Consider the following 13,943-nt stretch of genomic DNA (forward strand, 5'->3'; position numbering starts at 1 on the left):
CCCGCGGCCCCCGCACAGGACAGCCCGCGCCGCACCGCGCCCCCGGGCCCGGCACCCCCGGAACGTGCCCCAGCCCCCCGCGACTGCCACCCACGCACGGGACACCCCCGGGACTGCCACCCCCGCACGGGACACCCCCGCGACTGCCACCCCCGCACGGGACACCCCCGCACCCGCCATCCCCCCCCCGGAACCGCCACCCTCGCGCTCGCCGGCCCCAAGACCCCCACCGCGAGAATGGGGAAGGTCCCCACGCCGCGCCCCGCGCCGGCGGCACCCGTGGGTCACACCCGCGCGCGCCCCGCACACCTGCCCCCCCCCCCCCCCGCCCCCTCCCGCTGTGCCCACGCGTGTGACAGGGACATTGCGGGTGGGGGGGACGGACGGACGGACACGGACACGGCCCGGGGTGGGCACCCCCCGCGCCCCCCCCTCCCTCACCTGTGCCCCCCCCCACCCCTGCTCACACCCCCACCTGTGCCCCCCCCCCCACATCGCACGCTGCCCCCGCCCCCCCCCGCGCCCCCGCCCCCGCACCCCCGGGTCCTCCCGGCCCCCCCCAGGGCCCCCCCCGGCCGTGCCCCCCCCCCCCCCAGCAGCCCCCCCCCCCTTTCCCGCGCGTGGGTGCGTGTGCGCACGTGTGCGCGCGCGTGACGGCGCGTGCGAGCGCGTGTGCGTGGGACAAGCGCGCGCGGGGGCGGCGCGGGGGGGGGGGGCTCGGAGCTCGGCGCTGTTTGGGGGGGGGCGCACCGCCGAACCCCCCCAAACCCCGGCTCGCCACCCCCGCCCCGCGGACGCGACCCCCCCCGCCCCCCCCCCCCCCCCCCCCGCATCCCGCACCCTCGGGGCACCCCCGCACCCGGGCACCCCCCCCCCGCCTCCAAACCCGCGGCCCCCCGAACCCTCGGCACCCCCAAACCCGGCTCACCTCCTCCCCCGGCAGCCGGGACCTCGCGATCCGCGCCCCCCCCCCCCCGGGGACCCCAGCCCCGGGCACGCCCCGCGCCCCCAAACCCCGCACCCCCGAGCCCCCCCCCCACCCCGCGCCCCCAGCCCCGGCTCAGCAGCGCCCCGCGGCCGCCCGGGCGGGCGCTCCCCCCTTTCCCGCACCCCGGGCAGCCCAACCCCGGGCACCCCCCGCGCCCCCAACCCCCCGCGCACCCCCAAACCCGCCCCCGCCCCCCCGCACCCACCGACCTCGGCGGCGGCTCCAGCCCCGGCCCGGTCCCGGCGGCGGCAGCGGCGGGAGGGGCGGGCCGAGCCCCCCCCCCACTCCTCCTCCTCCTCCTCCTCCTCCTCCCACCCCCCGCGCCCCCCGGGCTCCCCCCGCCCAAGCCCCCGCCCCCCCCCCGCGGGCACCGGGACCCGGCGGGGCCGCGCGGCCCGGCTGGAGCGGGGGGGGGGGCGTTTGGGGGTGTCCCACACGCGGGGGGGGTCCCTGGTTTGAGGGGTCTCCCTCCTGGACGGGGTCCCACACTGCGGGGGGGGGGGGCGGTCATGTTTTTTGGGTTCACAAATTTGGGGGGGTCTCACATGTTGAAGTGGTCCCACACTTGGGGGTCCCACACTTGGGGGGATGTCCCACATCTGAAGGGGATCCTCCCACATTTGGGATACCCCCCCCCCCCCTTAGGGCAGGGGTCCCACATTTGTCGAGGGGAATGTCCTGCATTTGGGGGCTTGTCCCAGATTTGGGGGGAATGTCCCACACTTGGGGGGGAGGGTCTCACTTCTGGGAAGGTGCCACATTTGGGGTCCCCTATTTGGGGGGTGCCACTTGTGGGGGGTCCCAGGTGTGTGCCAAGGTGGGCCGGGTGTGTCCCAAACTTTGTCGCCCGTGCCATGCGTGTGCCACCCGTGCCATGTGTGCCACCGTGTGTCACGGCATGTGCCCTCCTGGTGCCACGCGTGTCCCCGGTCCCCGTGCCACCGGCAGGGACAGGAACACGCCCGGGGCCAGGCCGCGGGACAGGACCATGGACAGGGCCAAGGACGGGGACAGGGTGAGGGGACAGGGACAAAGGCAGGGACAGGGGACAGGACCATGGACAGGCCCAGGGCCGGGCCAGCCCAGGGACAGGAACGAGGACAAGAGCGGGGACAGGAGCGGGGACAGGGACAAGCCAGGCTCCGATGCTCCAAGACTTTATTCACCCCTGGACACAGCGAGTCCGGGGCTCCCCCAGACCGGGAGGCCACAGGCCCCTGGGGTCCCCCGCGACACTGCGGGGTCCCCCGGGACGCTGCGCAGGTCCCTGCAGTGCTGGGGGTCCCCCCATCCCCACTCGGGGGGACACGGCCCTGCAAGCTCCTCAGTGCCAGGGAGGGTCTGGGGGTCCCCGCGGGGTTTAGGGGGTCCCCGCACCATTGGGGGGGTTGTGGGGTCCCTGCCTCCCCCTCTCTGGAGAGGCCGGGGAGGTCCCCGCAGCCTCGTGGTGCCCCGGAGACTTTTGGGGGGTTCCCTGCACCCCCATTTCTGAGGGCTCTGGGGATCCCCCTCCCCTGCGGTGCCCCGGGGGGATTTGGGGGCTCCCCGCACCCCCAGTTCCGGGAGGGTTTCCGAGGTCCCCGCAGCCCCTGTGCTCGGGGGGGTTTGGGGGTGCCCCCCGTGCGGGGTGCCCGTGCAGCATCAGCAGCGCCGGTGTCGGGGGGCCGGAGGGGTCCCCGCAGGCTCCGGGCGGGGGGCGCCGGCCCGGGGGGACCCCTCCTCAGGGCAGCCGCCTCTCGGCACTGGGGGGACAAGGGGGGGGGTCAAAGGGGGGGGGAAGGGAACCCCCAAACCCCTTCCGGGGGGGCTGGGACCCCCAAACCCCAGATCCTGGCTGGGAGACTGGGGGTCCCCCCTCCCCCAGCGCCCCCGTCCATCAGGGAGGGGACAGAGGAGAGGTAAAGGGGACCCCCGGGTGCCCCCCAATCCCGGGGGGAGCAGGTACTTACGGGGCAGAACCGTAAAGCTGCGGGGGAGGGGAAGGTGAGAGGGTTGGGGGGGGCACAGGAACCCCCCAGACCCCAACCCCCATCCCCGACACTGGGCAAACCGGGGGTGCCCCAGAGCCAGTACTGGGGCAACTGGGGCCCTACGATGGGATCTGAAGCGGTGCCTTCCTCAGCCCCCCAAAACCTCCCCTGCCCCCCATGATCCCCCCAGCTCCTGTACCCATTGCAGCCCCCAAAGCCCCCTCAGCCCCCCAAACCTCTGCCACCCCTATGATCCCCCCAGCTCCTGTACCCACTGCAGCTCCCAAAGCCCCCTCAGCCCCCCAAAACCTCTGCCACCCCTAAGATCCCCCCAGCTCCTGTACCCACTGCAGCTCCTAAAGCCCCCTCAGCCCCCCAAGCCTCCTCCAACCACACTCAGCTACCCGAACTCTCCCCCAAATCCCCCAGCTCTCCCAAACCCCTCCAGCCCCCAACACCTCTCCAAACTCCCCCAGCCCCCCCCCAACCCCCCAGGCCCCCCAAAGCCCCCAGCCCCATCCCCACTCACGAGTGCAGCCCGTGCACCCCCCCCTCGACCTGCGCCGCCACCGTCCTGCGCTCGAACTTCAGCTCCCCCGCGAACATCATGGACCTGGGGGGCACGGGGGGGTCGGCGGGGGCGGCTGGGGACCCCCCCCCGGCCCTCCCCGGCCCCCCCCCGCACTGACCGGAGCGCCGAGAGGCTGCGGGCGCCCAGGTCCTGGCAGCCGTGCTGCAGCCCGGCCAGCAGGTACGGCACGAACTTGTGGATGGAGCCCTTGTCCTGCACCGAGCCCGACACGCCCTGCGCCACCTTCACCGCGTCCCCCTCGCTGCGGGGGGACACACAGGGGCTGGGGGGGCGGCCTGGGGGCGGCACCCCCCCCCCCCCGGCCCCTCGGGGTACCTGAAGTAGCGTTTCTGGCTGCCCGGGCCCTGCTCCATGGCGTCCAGCGAGCCCATGCCCCGGTACTGCTTCAGCCGCACGCCCTCCGAGAAAAAGAACTCGCCCGGCGCCTCCGTGGTGGCCGCCAGCAGCGACCCCATCATCACTGGGGGGGGACGCCCCGTCAGGACCACCCCCCGGTGGGGTGGGGGGCGTGAAACCCCGCCAGGATGGGCTGGGGGCCGCGGGGCCATCTCCAGTCTGGAGATGGAGCCCTGGAGCGTGGGATCCCCTCGGCGGCACCAGGGTGGGCTGCTGCCCACGAGACCCCCTCAGGGTGCCCCCTCTGGGTGCTGGGTGCCACCTCACACCCCCCGTGCCCCCCGTGCCCCCTGCCCTCACCGGTGGAGGCTCCCAGTGCCAGCGCCTTCACGGCGTGCCCGGGGCTGCGGATGCCACCATCGGCGATGACGGGGACACCAAAGCGCCGCGCGTACTCGGCCACGCGGTACACGGCCGTGGCCTGGGCACGGCCACACGCCAGCACTGCCGTGGGGACAGGGACAGGGACACATCAGGGACATGGCCATGGCCTGGGCACGGCCACACGCCAGCACTGCCATGGGGACAGGGACAGGGACACTGTGAGGGACATGGCAATGGCCTGGGCACGGCCACACGCCAGCACTGCCATGGGGACAGGGAGAGACACATCAGGGACATGGCCATGGCCTGGGCACGGCCACATGCCAGCACTGCCGTGGGGACAGGGACACATCAGGGACATGGCCATGGCCTGGGCACTGCCACACGCCAGCACTGCCGTGGGGACAGGGACACATCAGGGACATGGCCATGGCCTGGGCACTGCCACACGCCAGCACTGCCGTGGGGACAGGGACAGGGACACATCAGGGACATGGCCATGGCCTGGGCACGGCCACACTGCCATGGGGACAGGGACACATCAGGGACATGGCCATAGCCTGAGCCTGGTCACACACCAGCACTGCCACAGGGACAGGGACACCAACACAGGGACACCTTCACAGGGACAGGGGATCAGGGACAGGGACACTGTCATGGCAACAGGGACATGGGGACAGGGGGACAGCGGCTACAGGCCCACACCGAAGGGCACAATGGGGACACTGCAGGGGTGCCAGGGTGGGGTCAGGGGTCCCGGGTGTCACCCACCTTCCTGGGTGATGCAGATGGAGCCGCTGCCCATCCCCACCCGCAGCGCGTCCACCCCGGCGTCGATCAGGTTCTTGGCCTGGGCCGCCGTCACCACTGCGGGGAACACCCCAAAATGGCACCTCAAGACTGCCCAGGGCACCCCAGAAATGGTGCCCCTAAACAGCACCCCAACACTGCCCAGGGCACCCTGAATCCCATCTCAGTGCTGCGGGGGTGCACCCCAAACACAGCAGTGCCCCAAAACAGCAGCCCAAAAGTGGCACCCCAAATCCAGCCCCCCTCTCCCCAAATCCTGCCCCACTATGACGGGGGGGGGCACCTCAAAAACAGCCCCCAAAAATGGCACCCAAATCCACCTCACCACTGCAGGGGACACCCCAAACCCTGCCCCATTTCCCCCACCTCCATTTGGGGTGCCCCCGTTTCCCCCACTCATCAGTGCCCCCCCAGCCCGGGCAGTTCCCGTGCCCCCCCCGTTTGGGGTCTCACCGTTGCCCCCCACCACCTGCAGCTCAGGGTACTTGGCCTTGATGTACCGGATCATGCTGAGCTGGTACCGGGAGTTCCCCTGTGACGAGTCCTGGGGCCGGTTTGGGGTGCGGGTGGGGCAGGTTTTGGGGTGCGGGGCAGGTTTTGGGGTGCCACGGGGGGGGGGGAGCAGCAGGTTGGGGTTCAATGAGCAGGGGGTACCCCCCAGGCCCCTTCTTTTTTTGGGGCACCCCACCACCCAGAACAAGCAGCTCAATCCCCATCCCCAGATCCCATCCCCTTCCCTTTGGGGTCCCACGGCTTTTGGGGTGCTCCCACCCTCCTATTTTTAGGGTCCCCCCCTGCATCCCCCCACCTGCACCAGCGGCTCCATCCCCATCTTCTTCCCTTCTCTTCTATCCCTGCCCGGTTTATGGGGTCTCCCATTTCTGGGGATCCCCGTTTCTGGGGTTCCCCATTTTCGGGGTCCCTCACAGCAGCACCCTAAGGTCATCCCCCCCGGCACCAGCAGCTCCATCCCCACCCCATTCCTCCATCCTCATCCTCCCCCTTTTTGGGATACTCCCCTTCCCCCATTTCCGTGTCGCCCCTTTTCCACCCCCCCCCCATTTTGGGGTCTCACTTTTTTTGGGGTGCCCTCACCCCCCCCAATTTTCGGGGACCCCTCCACACCCACCGGCACCACGAGCTCCACCCCCCCTGCCCGGCAGCTCGAGCCCCATCCCCTTCCTCCCCTTTCTCCCCATCATCCCCGCAGCCCCCCGCTGCTCGCAGCCCCTGGGTTTTGGGGTCCCCCCGGTTTTGGGGTGCCCGCACCAGCACCACGAGGTCGGCGCCCGCCTGCACGAGCAGGTCCAGCCGGTATTTGTCGTCCTCGCGGGTGCCGATGGCGGCCCCGACCCGCAGCTGCTTCCGCTCGTCCTTGGAGGCCGCCGGGTGCTCCCGGTTCTTCTTCAGGTCCGTGCGCGCCATCAGCGCCACCAGCTCGTCCCGGCTGTTGACGATCGGCAGCTTCCCTGCGGGGACAGCGCGGGGACAGCGCGGGGACAGTCACCCCCGAGCCCGGGACACGGGGACACCGCGGGAAGCCGGGCACAGGGGCCGCGGAAGGGATCCCGAGCGCAGCGCGATGGTGGCCACCAGCTCGTCACTGCTGGTCACCGCCGGCAGCTTCCCTGGGGACACGGGGGGAATGCGGGGTCACCGCGGGGTGGAGGGCACTGGGGGGGCTGCAGGGACACGGGGACGTGGAGGTGACACCAGGGACACAGGGCTGACCCCAGGGACATGGAGGTGACACTAGGGACAGGAATGGGGACACAGGGCTGGCCCCAGGGCCACGGGGGGGGAATCTGAAGGATGGGGGGGTGACGGCCACCGGTTCACCAGTGCTGGTCACCATCAGCAGCCCTAGGGACACAGCGGGGACAATGTGAAGGGAGGGGAACAGGGACAGGGGACATCCCCCATGGGTTGCCCAGGATGGCACGGAGGTGCCCCCAAGTGGAGGTGACCCCTGGGAGGTGACAGGGAGGTGCCTCCAGGGCTAACAGGAGACTTGGGGGTGTGACAGGTGACTCAGGGGGTGACAGGTGACTCAGGGGGTGACAGGTGCCCCCCTGCACCTTTCTTGCTGCGCTGCAGGATTTCGTTGGCCTCTTTGAGAGTGACACCGGCTGGGGCCACCACCAGGTCCCTGCGCTTGGTCATCACCTGGGGACACAGGGACCCACGTGTCATTGGCATCAGCACAGGTGCTGGCACTAGCACTGTCTGGCACTGCCACCGTCACCGTCACCAGTGCTGGCACTGATCCTGGCACCGGGACTGTCACCAGCACTGGCACTGTCACCTCCACTGCCACCAGCGCTGTCACCATCACTATCTGTCACTGTCACGTGCACTGGCACGGTCACAGGCACCAGCACGGGCACGGGCACTGTCACTGTCACCTGCACTGTGTGTCACTGTCACCTTCACTGTCACCTGCACTGGGGAGCCCAGGGCCACCGTGGGCAGCCCCCGCCCCTGCCATGGATCTCTCCATCCTCCATCCATCCCATCCCGCCCCAAATTACAGCATCCCCCAAACCACCCCCACATCCATCCCTGCCCCACACCCATCCCATCCTGCCCCACATTACAGCATCCCCCAAACCACCCCCACATCCATCCCTGCCCCACATCCATCCCATCCCATCCCATCCCATCCCATCCCATCCCATCCCATCCCATCCCATCCCATCCCATCCCATCCCATCCCATCCCATCCCATCCCGCCCCACACTACACCATCCCCCAACCCACCCCCACATCCTACCCACCCCCACATCCATCCCTTCCCCACACCCATCCCATCCCACCCCATGGATCCCACCCCATGGATCCCACCCCATCCCTGTCCCCGCTGTCCCCCGGCCCCACACCCACCTCGGCCAGGGGGGTGGCCCTGTCCCTCTCCCGCAGGAAGTCGATGTCACGGGAGGTGACGATGCCCTCGAGCCGCCCCCCCAGGCGCCCCGAGTGGGTGACGGGGACCCCCGAGAAGCCGAGCCGGGCCTTGGCGTCCCACACGTCCCCCACGGTGTGCGCCGGGCTCATCACCAGCGGCTCCGTGATGAAACCCTGCTCAAAGCGCTGGGGACATGGACAGTGTCACCGGGGACACGGGACAGTGTCACTGGGGGGCTCAGGGACACAGGACAGTGTAACCCAGGGGCATAGGGACATGGGACAGTGTCACTCAGGGGCATGGGGACACGGGACAGTGTCACTGGGGGGCTCAGGGACACAGGACAGTGTAACCCAGGGGCATAGGGACATGGGACAGTGTCACTCAGGGGCATGGGGACACGGGACAGCATCACTGGGGGCATGGGGACACAGGACAGTGTCACGGGGGGACTCGAGGACACGGGGCAGTGTCACCGGGGGGCTCAGGGACACAGGACAGTGTCACTCAGGGGGTTCAGGGACATGGGACAGTGTCACTGGGGACACGGGGGTGCTCAGGGACACGGGGGGGGCACAAGGCCAGGGGACACCGAGGGGGCTCCCACAGTGGGGTGCTGATGGCCACCAGCTCAGTGGCACTGGCCAGCCCGCCCCAGGGGACCCCGGGGTGCCAGCGCGGGGTCCCCGGCTCACCTTGACCTTGCGCACCTCGCTGGCCTGGAACTCGGGCGTGCAGTTGTGGTGGATGATGCCGATGCCGCCGTTCAGCTGGGGGCAAAGGTGGGCCAAAGGGGGCAGGGGGGGCCGTGGGTTCCTGGCCACCCCCCGGGTGGGCACCCCTGCAGCCGTGTCCCCTTGTTTGCCCTCGCACCCCCCGCACTGTGCCCCCCTTGCCCAGCTCCCCGGGTGCCCCCCAAGCACCCACGGGTGCCCCCCCAAGTCTGACAGAGCCCCCCCAGCCCCTGGATGTCCCCTCAGTGCCCCCCGAGAAGCCTCCACCCATGTGGGTGCACCCCCACCCGTGGTGACAGCCATGTCCCCCTTGGTGACCTTGTCCCCCAATGTCCTCCCAGTGCTTCAGTGTCCCCCAGTGTCCCCTCAGTGTCCCCCCAGTGTCCCCCCTGCTCACAGCCATGGGGATGGCCATGTCCCCCTCGGTGACTGTGTCCCCCAGTGTCCCCTCAGTGCCTCAGTGTCCCTCCAGTGTCCCCCCCTGCTCACGGCCATGGCGATGGCCATGTCCCCCTCGGTGACCGTGTCCATGGGGGATGACACCAGCGGCGTTTTCAGGGTGATGGTTCGGGTCAGTGCCGACGTCAGGTCCTGGGGGTGGGCAGCACCCCTAAAATCCTGACCCCCCCTCTGAATGGGGGTCCCCGACTCCACCTGACCCCCCTGCCCTCCCAGCACCCCCAAAAGCACAGGGACCCTGCACCCCTAACCACCCCTGGGGGCTGGGGTTCAGTGAGCCCCCCGCACCCCAAAACCTGCGGGGACCCCATGGGCATCCCCAACCCCAGAACCACGGGGGGGCCCAGGAGGGGCTGGGGGGCACAGGGCTGTCACTGAGGGGGGCCCGAGCCGGGGGAGCCACCCCGGTGGGGAGAGCACCGGGGGTCCCAGGGGGATCTTGGGGGGCACAGGGGGTCCTGGGGGTCACTCACCACCTCGTCGGCCGTGAAGTCGATGTAGCCGGGGAGGATGAGGAAGTCACTGTGGGGGGACACAGGGCTGGGACCCCCAAACTCACCCAGACCCATCGGGGGGGGCAGCCGAGGTCTGGGGAGGCACCGAGGGCGGGGGGACCTGTGAGCTGGGGGGGGTCAGGGGGTTCCTGAGGGGTTGGCAGTGGGGGTGCAGGGGGGGCCTGGTGGTTCCTGGGAGCCCCCGGTGGCATTCCTTGGGGGGAACCGGGGGATCTTTGTGGGGATTCCCTGGGGCTGCCACGGGGGGGGAGCTGGGGCTTCCCTGGGGGGGCTCTGGGGGTGTTGGGAGGACCCTGGGGGTTCAGGCAGCCCCAGGGAGGCATGGGGGGGGGGCCGGGTTGTGCTTGGGGGGGGGTCTGGAGGCGCCCGTGAGGGCCAGGAGGTGCCGAGGGGGGTCAGAGGGTTTTGGGGCCGGGGGTCACCCGCACTTGTAGGTGAGGCCATCGGCGCAGGCGAAGAGCTGCTGGGCCGTGAGCCCGTCCTCGGGCACGTAGCCGGCGCCGCTGATCAGCCGCTGCGCCATGCTGGGGGGAGGCTGGCACCGGGACCACCGGGACCACCGCGACCCCCGCCCCACCCCCGGACACCCTGGGGGAGGCTGGCACCGGGATGGGCACACCGCGACCCCCGCCCCACCCATGGCCACGCTGCGGGGAGGCTGGCACTGGGACACACCGGGACCACCGCCCCACCCCCGGACACCCTGGGGGAGGCTGGCACCGGGATCCCCTCGAAACAGCCCCGGGGCCTCCCTGGGACCCCCACCCGCCCTCGGACAGAATTCCCCCCTCTCCCCAGGACTGGGACCCCCACTGCACCAAGACCGTCCCCACCCAGGGCCGGGACCCCCGAACCACACCGGGATCCCCACCTGGACCCCCCCCCACAGGACTGGGACCCCCAGCCACACCGGGGCTGGCCGAGCCAGGCTGGGGGGGGGTCCCGGTCCCGAGTGGGCTCGGTTTCGGGGGGGATCACGGGGGGTTCATGGGGGGAGTTCCTGAGGGGGCCACGGAGGGGTCACTCTTTCGAGGAGAGTCTCGGGGGGGATCCCGTGGGGGTCCCCGAAAGGCTCAAGTTGGGTCCCAGGCGTTTCCCGGGGGTCCCCGTGGGACTCTCCCATTCCCGTGGGGGTCCCGGCGGTCCCCGTGGGGCTGTTCCGTTCCTGTGGGGCTGTCCCGTTCCCGTGGGGGTCCCGGGGGTCCTCGTGGGGCTGTCCCGTTCCCGTGGGGGTCCCGGGGGTCCCCGTGGGGCTGTCCCGTTCCCGTGGGGGTCCCGCGCGTTGCGCTCCCGCAGCGGCCCCGGCGCAGGGCGGATCAATGGGCGTGGCCATGGGTGTGGTCGGGGGCGGGGCCGCTCCCGCGGGGCGTGGCCAGGGCCGGGACTGGCCGCCGCAGCCCCCCCCCCCCCTCCCAGCCTGCCCAGCGCCTCCCAGTGCCCCCCTCGCCTCCCAGCAGCCCGGGAGCGGCCCCGGCGCTCCCAGTAGCCTTTCCCGGACACCAGCGACTCCCCCCATCCCCCAGCGCTCCCAGTAACCTCTCCCGCAGCCCGGGGACCCCCCCATCCCCCAGCGCTCCCAGCAGCCCCTCCCGCATCCCCCGGTAACCCCCAGTACCCCCCCACCTCCCTCCCCGCCAGTGCTGCCCCACACCCCCCCAGTAGCCCCCCAGTAGCAGCCCCAGTGTCCCCTCGCTGCTGCTCCCTCCCGCCCCAGTAACGCCCCAGTCCCTCCCAGTGCCCCCCACTGCAGCCCTTCCCTCCCCCCGTGGCCCCGCTGCCCCCCGTCCCGCCCCCGGTGCCGCTGTCCCCGTCCCGGGGTGCCCCCGGCGCGCCCCAGCAGCGCCCCAGTCCCTCCCAGTGCCCCCAGTAACCCCCCCGTACCTGGGCTCCCCCTCGCCCATGGCGCTGAGCGCCGCCGGGGGCGGGGCCTCGGGACCACGCCCGCAGCCCCGCCCCTCCTGGCCCCGCCCCCGGGAGCCCCGGGGACACCCCCGAGGACACCCCCGAGCCCCGGGATTGGGGCTCCCCCCGCTCTGGGGCTTGGGGCACCCCCTTTCCTGCGGGCAGCCCTGGGTGTGGCGCGGCGTGCACCCCTCTTTTGGGTGCACCCCGTTTCGTGGGGTGCGGTCCTTTCTTTTGGGTGCTCCCATTTTTGGGGGGTGCGTTCCTCTGGTGCGGGTGCGCCTCCTGCATTTGGGTGTCCCCCCCGCTTTTTGGGGTGCGCCCCTTATTTCGAGTACTCCCTCTTCTGGGTACGCTTCCTTTCTTGGGGAGCAATCCTCTGTTTAGGGTGCCCCACTCTCTTTTGGGTGCTCCCCGTTTTTGGGTGCACCCCCTGATTTTGGGGGTACCTCCCCTTCGGGGGGGACACGCTTCTGCTTTGGGTGTCCCTTGGGGTCCCCCCTGCCCCGGGTGGCTCTGGGGACGGCCCGCGCCCCGCGGGGTTGTTTGTGCGGGCGTAACGAGCCCCGGGGGATGGGGCGGCAGAGCAGCCGCACCTGTGAGCACCTGTGAGCACCTGTGAGCACCTGTGAGCACCTGTGATCGATCACGTGTGTGAGCACCTGGGTGATCACCTGTGATCGAGCACTCTGTGTGCTCCTCTGATCACCTGGGTGATCACCTGTGATCGATCACTCTCTGTGCTGCTCTGATCACCTGTGTGAGCACCTGTGATCGATCCGCTGTGTGATCACCTGTGATCGATCACCTGTGTGAGCACCTGGGTGATCACCTGTGATCGATCACTCTCTGTGCTCCTCTGATCACCTGTGTGAGCACCTGTGATCGATCCGCTGTGTGATCACCTGTGATCGATCACCTGTGTGCCCCTCGGACCCCCTGCCCGTGCCCCGCCCGCCCCCTGCCCGGGGCGCGCCCCATCCCGAGCCCCCCGGGCTGGGGGCCGGCTCCCGGCACTGCGCCCCCCGCAGGCCGGGCCGGGCATGGCAGGGGGGGCGGGCAGGGTGGGCAGGTGCCTCCCCCCGGCCAGGGCAGCTCTCCCCGCCCGCCCTCCAAGGTGACCCCCCCCCGTGTCCCCAGGTGACCCTCCCCAGCGCAGGGACCCGCAGGGGGCAAACAGAGCCCACCCGAAGCACGGCCACGGCACGGACCCCCCCACGGACCCCCCCGTACTGACCCCCTGTCACGGACCTTCCCCCCGCGCTGTCCCGTCCCCCGGCTCCGACCCCCGGGACCCCTCGGCACTGACGACCCCCCCCTCACGGCACCCACAGAGCCCCCAGACCCCCACGCCCCCTGTCCCCCCCCATTACCTGCCCTCCCCCTGTCCCGCGGGGGTCACCTCGCCCTCGGGGGAGTCTGGGGGCGCTTCCATGGCGGGGGGGGGGGGTCCCGCGAGGGTCCGTGGGTGCCGCTGCCGGCGGGACCCGATGCCGTGGGAGGGGGGATGTGGGGGGGCGGCACCGCCCCCTCGGCTCCGCCCACCCCGTGGGGGCTCGGTCGCGACGCGGGGGAAACTGAGGCACGGGGCGGCGCGGGGGTCAGACCCACGTTCGCGGGGAGGTCACAGAGGAGAGGTCACGCACAGGGGGGGTCCCCGCCGTGCCCCCCCCACTGGCCGCGCCTCCGCGCTCCCCCCTCCCCACCGTGGGGGGGGGTCGCACTTCCAGCCCTTCCCGAGCGGCGCAGGGGGGACACGCGTGGGAGCGCGACACGCGGGGGTCGCGGGGGGGGGCTCGGGGGTCGTAGCCTGTGTGCCCCCCCGCCCCCGGGCCATTTGCAGCCGCGGCAGCTGCCGGGGATTATCGCGGCCGGGATTAAGGGAGGATTTGGGAGGGGCGAGGGGGCGGGGGAGGGGCAGGAAGGTAATGGAGGGGCGGTGCTGCTCCGCCCAGCGCTCCCAGTATAGACCAGTACAACCCAGCTGTCCGAGTGTGTCCCAGTACAACGCATTGCACCCAGTGCTCCCAGTACCCCCCAGTGCTCTCAGAGCGCCCGGTTCTCCCAGCGCGTCCCAGTACACACCAGTTCGCCGTGCTCCCAGTGCTCCCAGTACAGCCCCGAGTGCCCCGGTAGAGCCAAGGCCCCCAGTACACCCTTTGTGTGCCCAGTGCTCCCAGTACAAACCAGCGCACCACGCTCCCGGTGTTCCCAGCGCTGCCAGCGGCGGTGTCGCAGCGCCGGTGCCACCCGCCGGAGGTGACCCGCCGGTGCCGGTGACCCCGGGGATTAGCGACAAACTCCCGCTCAAGCCTCTTAGCGGGGGCCGCCCACGGCCACGGGGTCAC

At 71.3% G+C, this 13,943-nt stretch overlaps 1 protein-coding gene across 1 annotated transcript; it reads right to left on the reverse strand.

The window, feature by feature from the left end:
- Positions 1-2,129: 2,129 nt before the first annotated feature.
- IMPDH1 (inosine monophosphate dehydrogenase 1) lies at positions 2,130-11,843 on the reverse strand. The gene is made up of 16 exons (XM_053944038.1): positions 11,575-11,843; positions 10,122-10,217; positions 9,652-9,700; positions 9,209-9,310; positions 8,681-8,755; positions 7,964-8,170; positions 7,159-7,246; positions 6,350-6,549; positions 5,534-5,624; positions 5,042-5,137; positions 4,247-4,390; positions 3,866-4,010; positions 3,648-3,791; positions 3,488-3,571; positions 2,938-2,954; positions 2,130-2,730 (listed from the first exon to the last, which is right to left on the reverse strand). Exons 1-16 carry the CDS (start codon positions 11,841-11,843, stop codon positions 2,630-2,632), a joined length of 1,908 nt encoding a protein of 635 aa, XP_053800013.1. The 3' UTR covers positions 2,130-2,629.
- Positions 11,844-13,943: the final 2,100 nt, after the last annotated feature.

The sequence above is a fragment of the Vidua chalybeata genome, chromosome 5 (assembly GCF_026979565.1).
Source record: "Vidua chalybeata isolate OUT-0048 chromosome 5, bVidCha1 merged haplotype, whole genome shotgun sequence".
Taxonomy (NCBI): domain Eukaryota; kingdom Metazoa; phylum Chordata; class Aves; order Passeriformes; family Viduidae; genus Vidua; species Vidua chalybeata.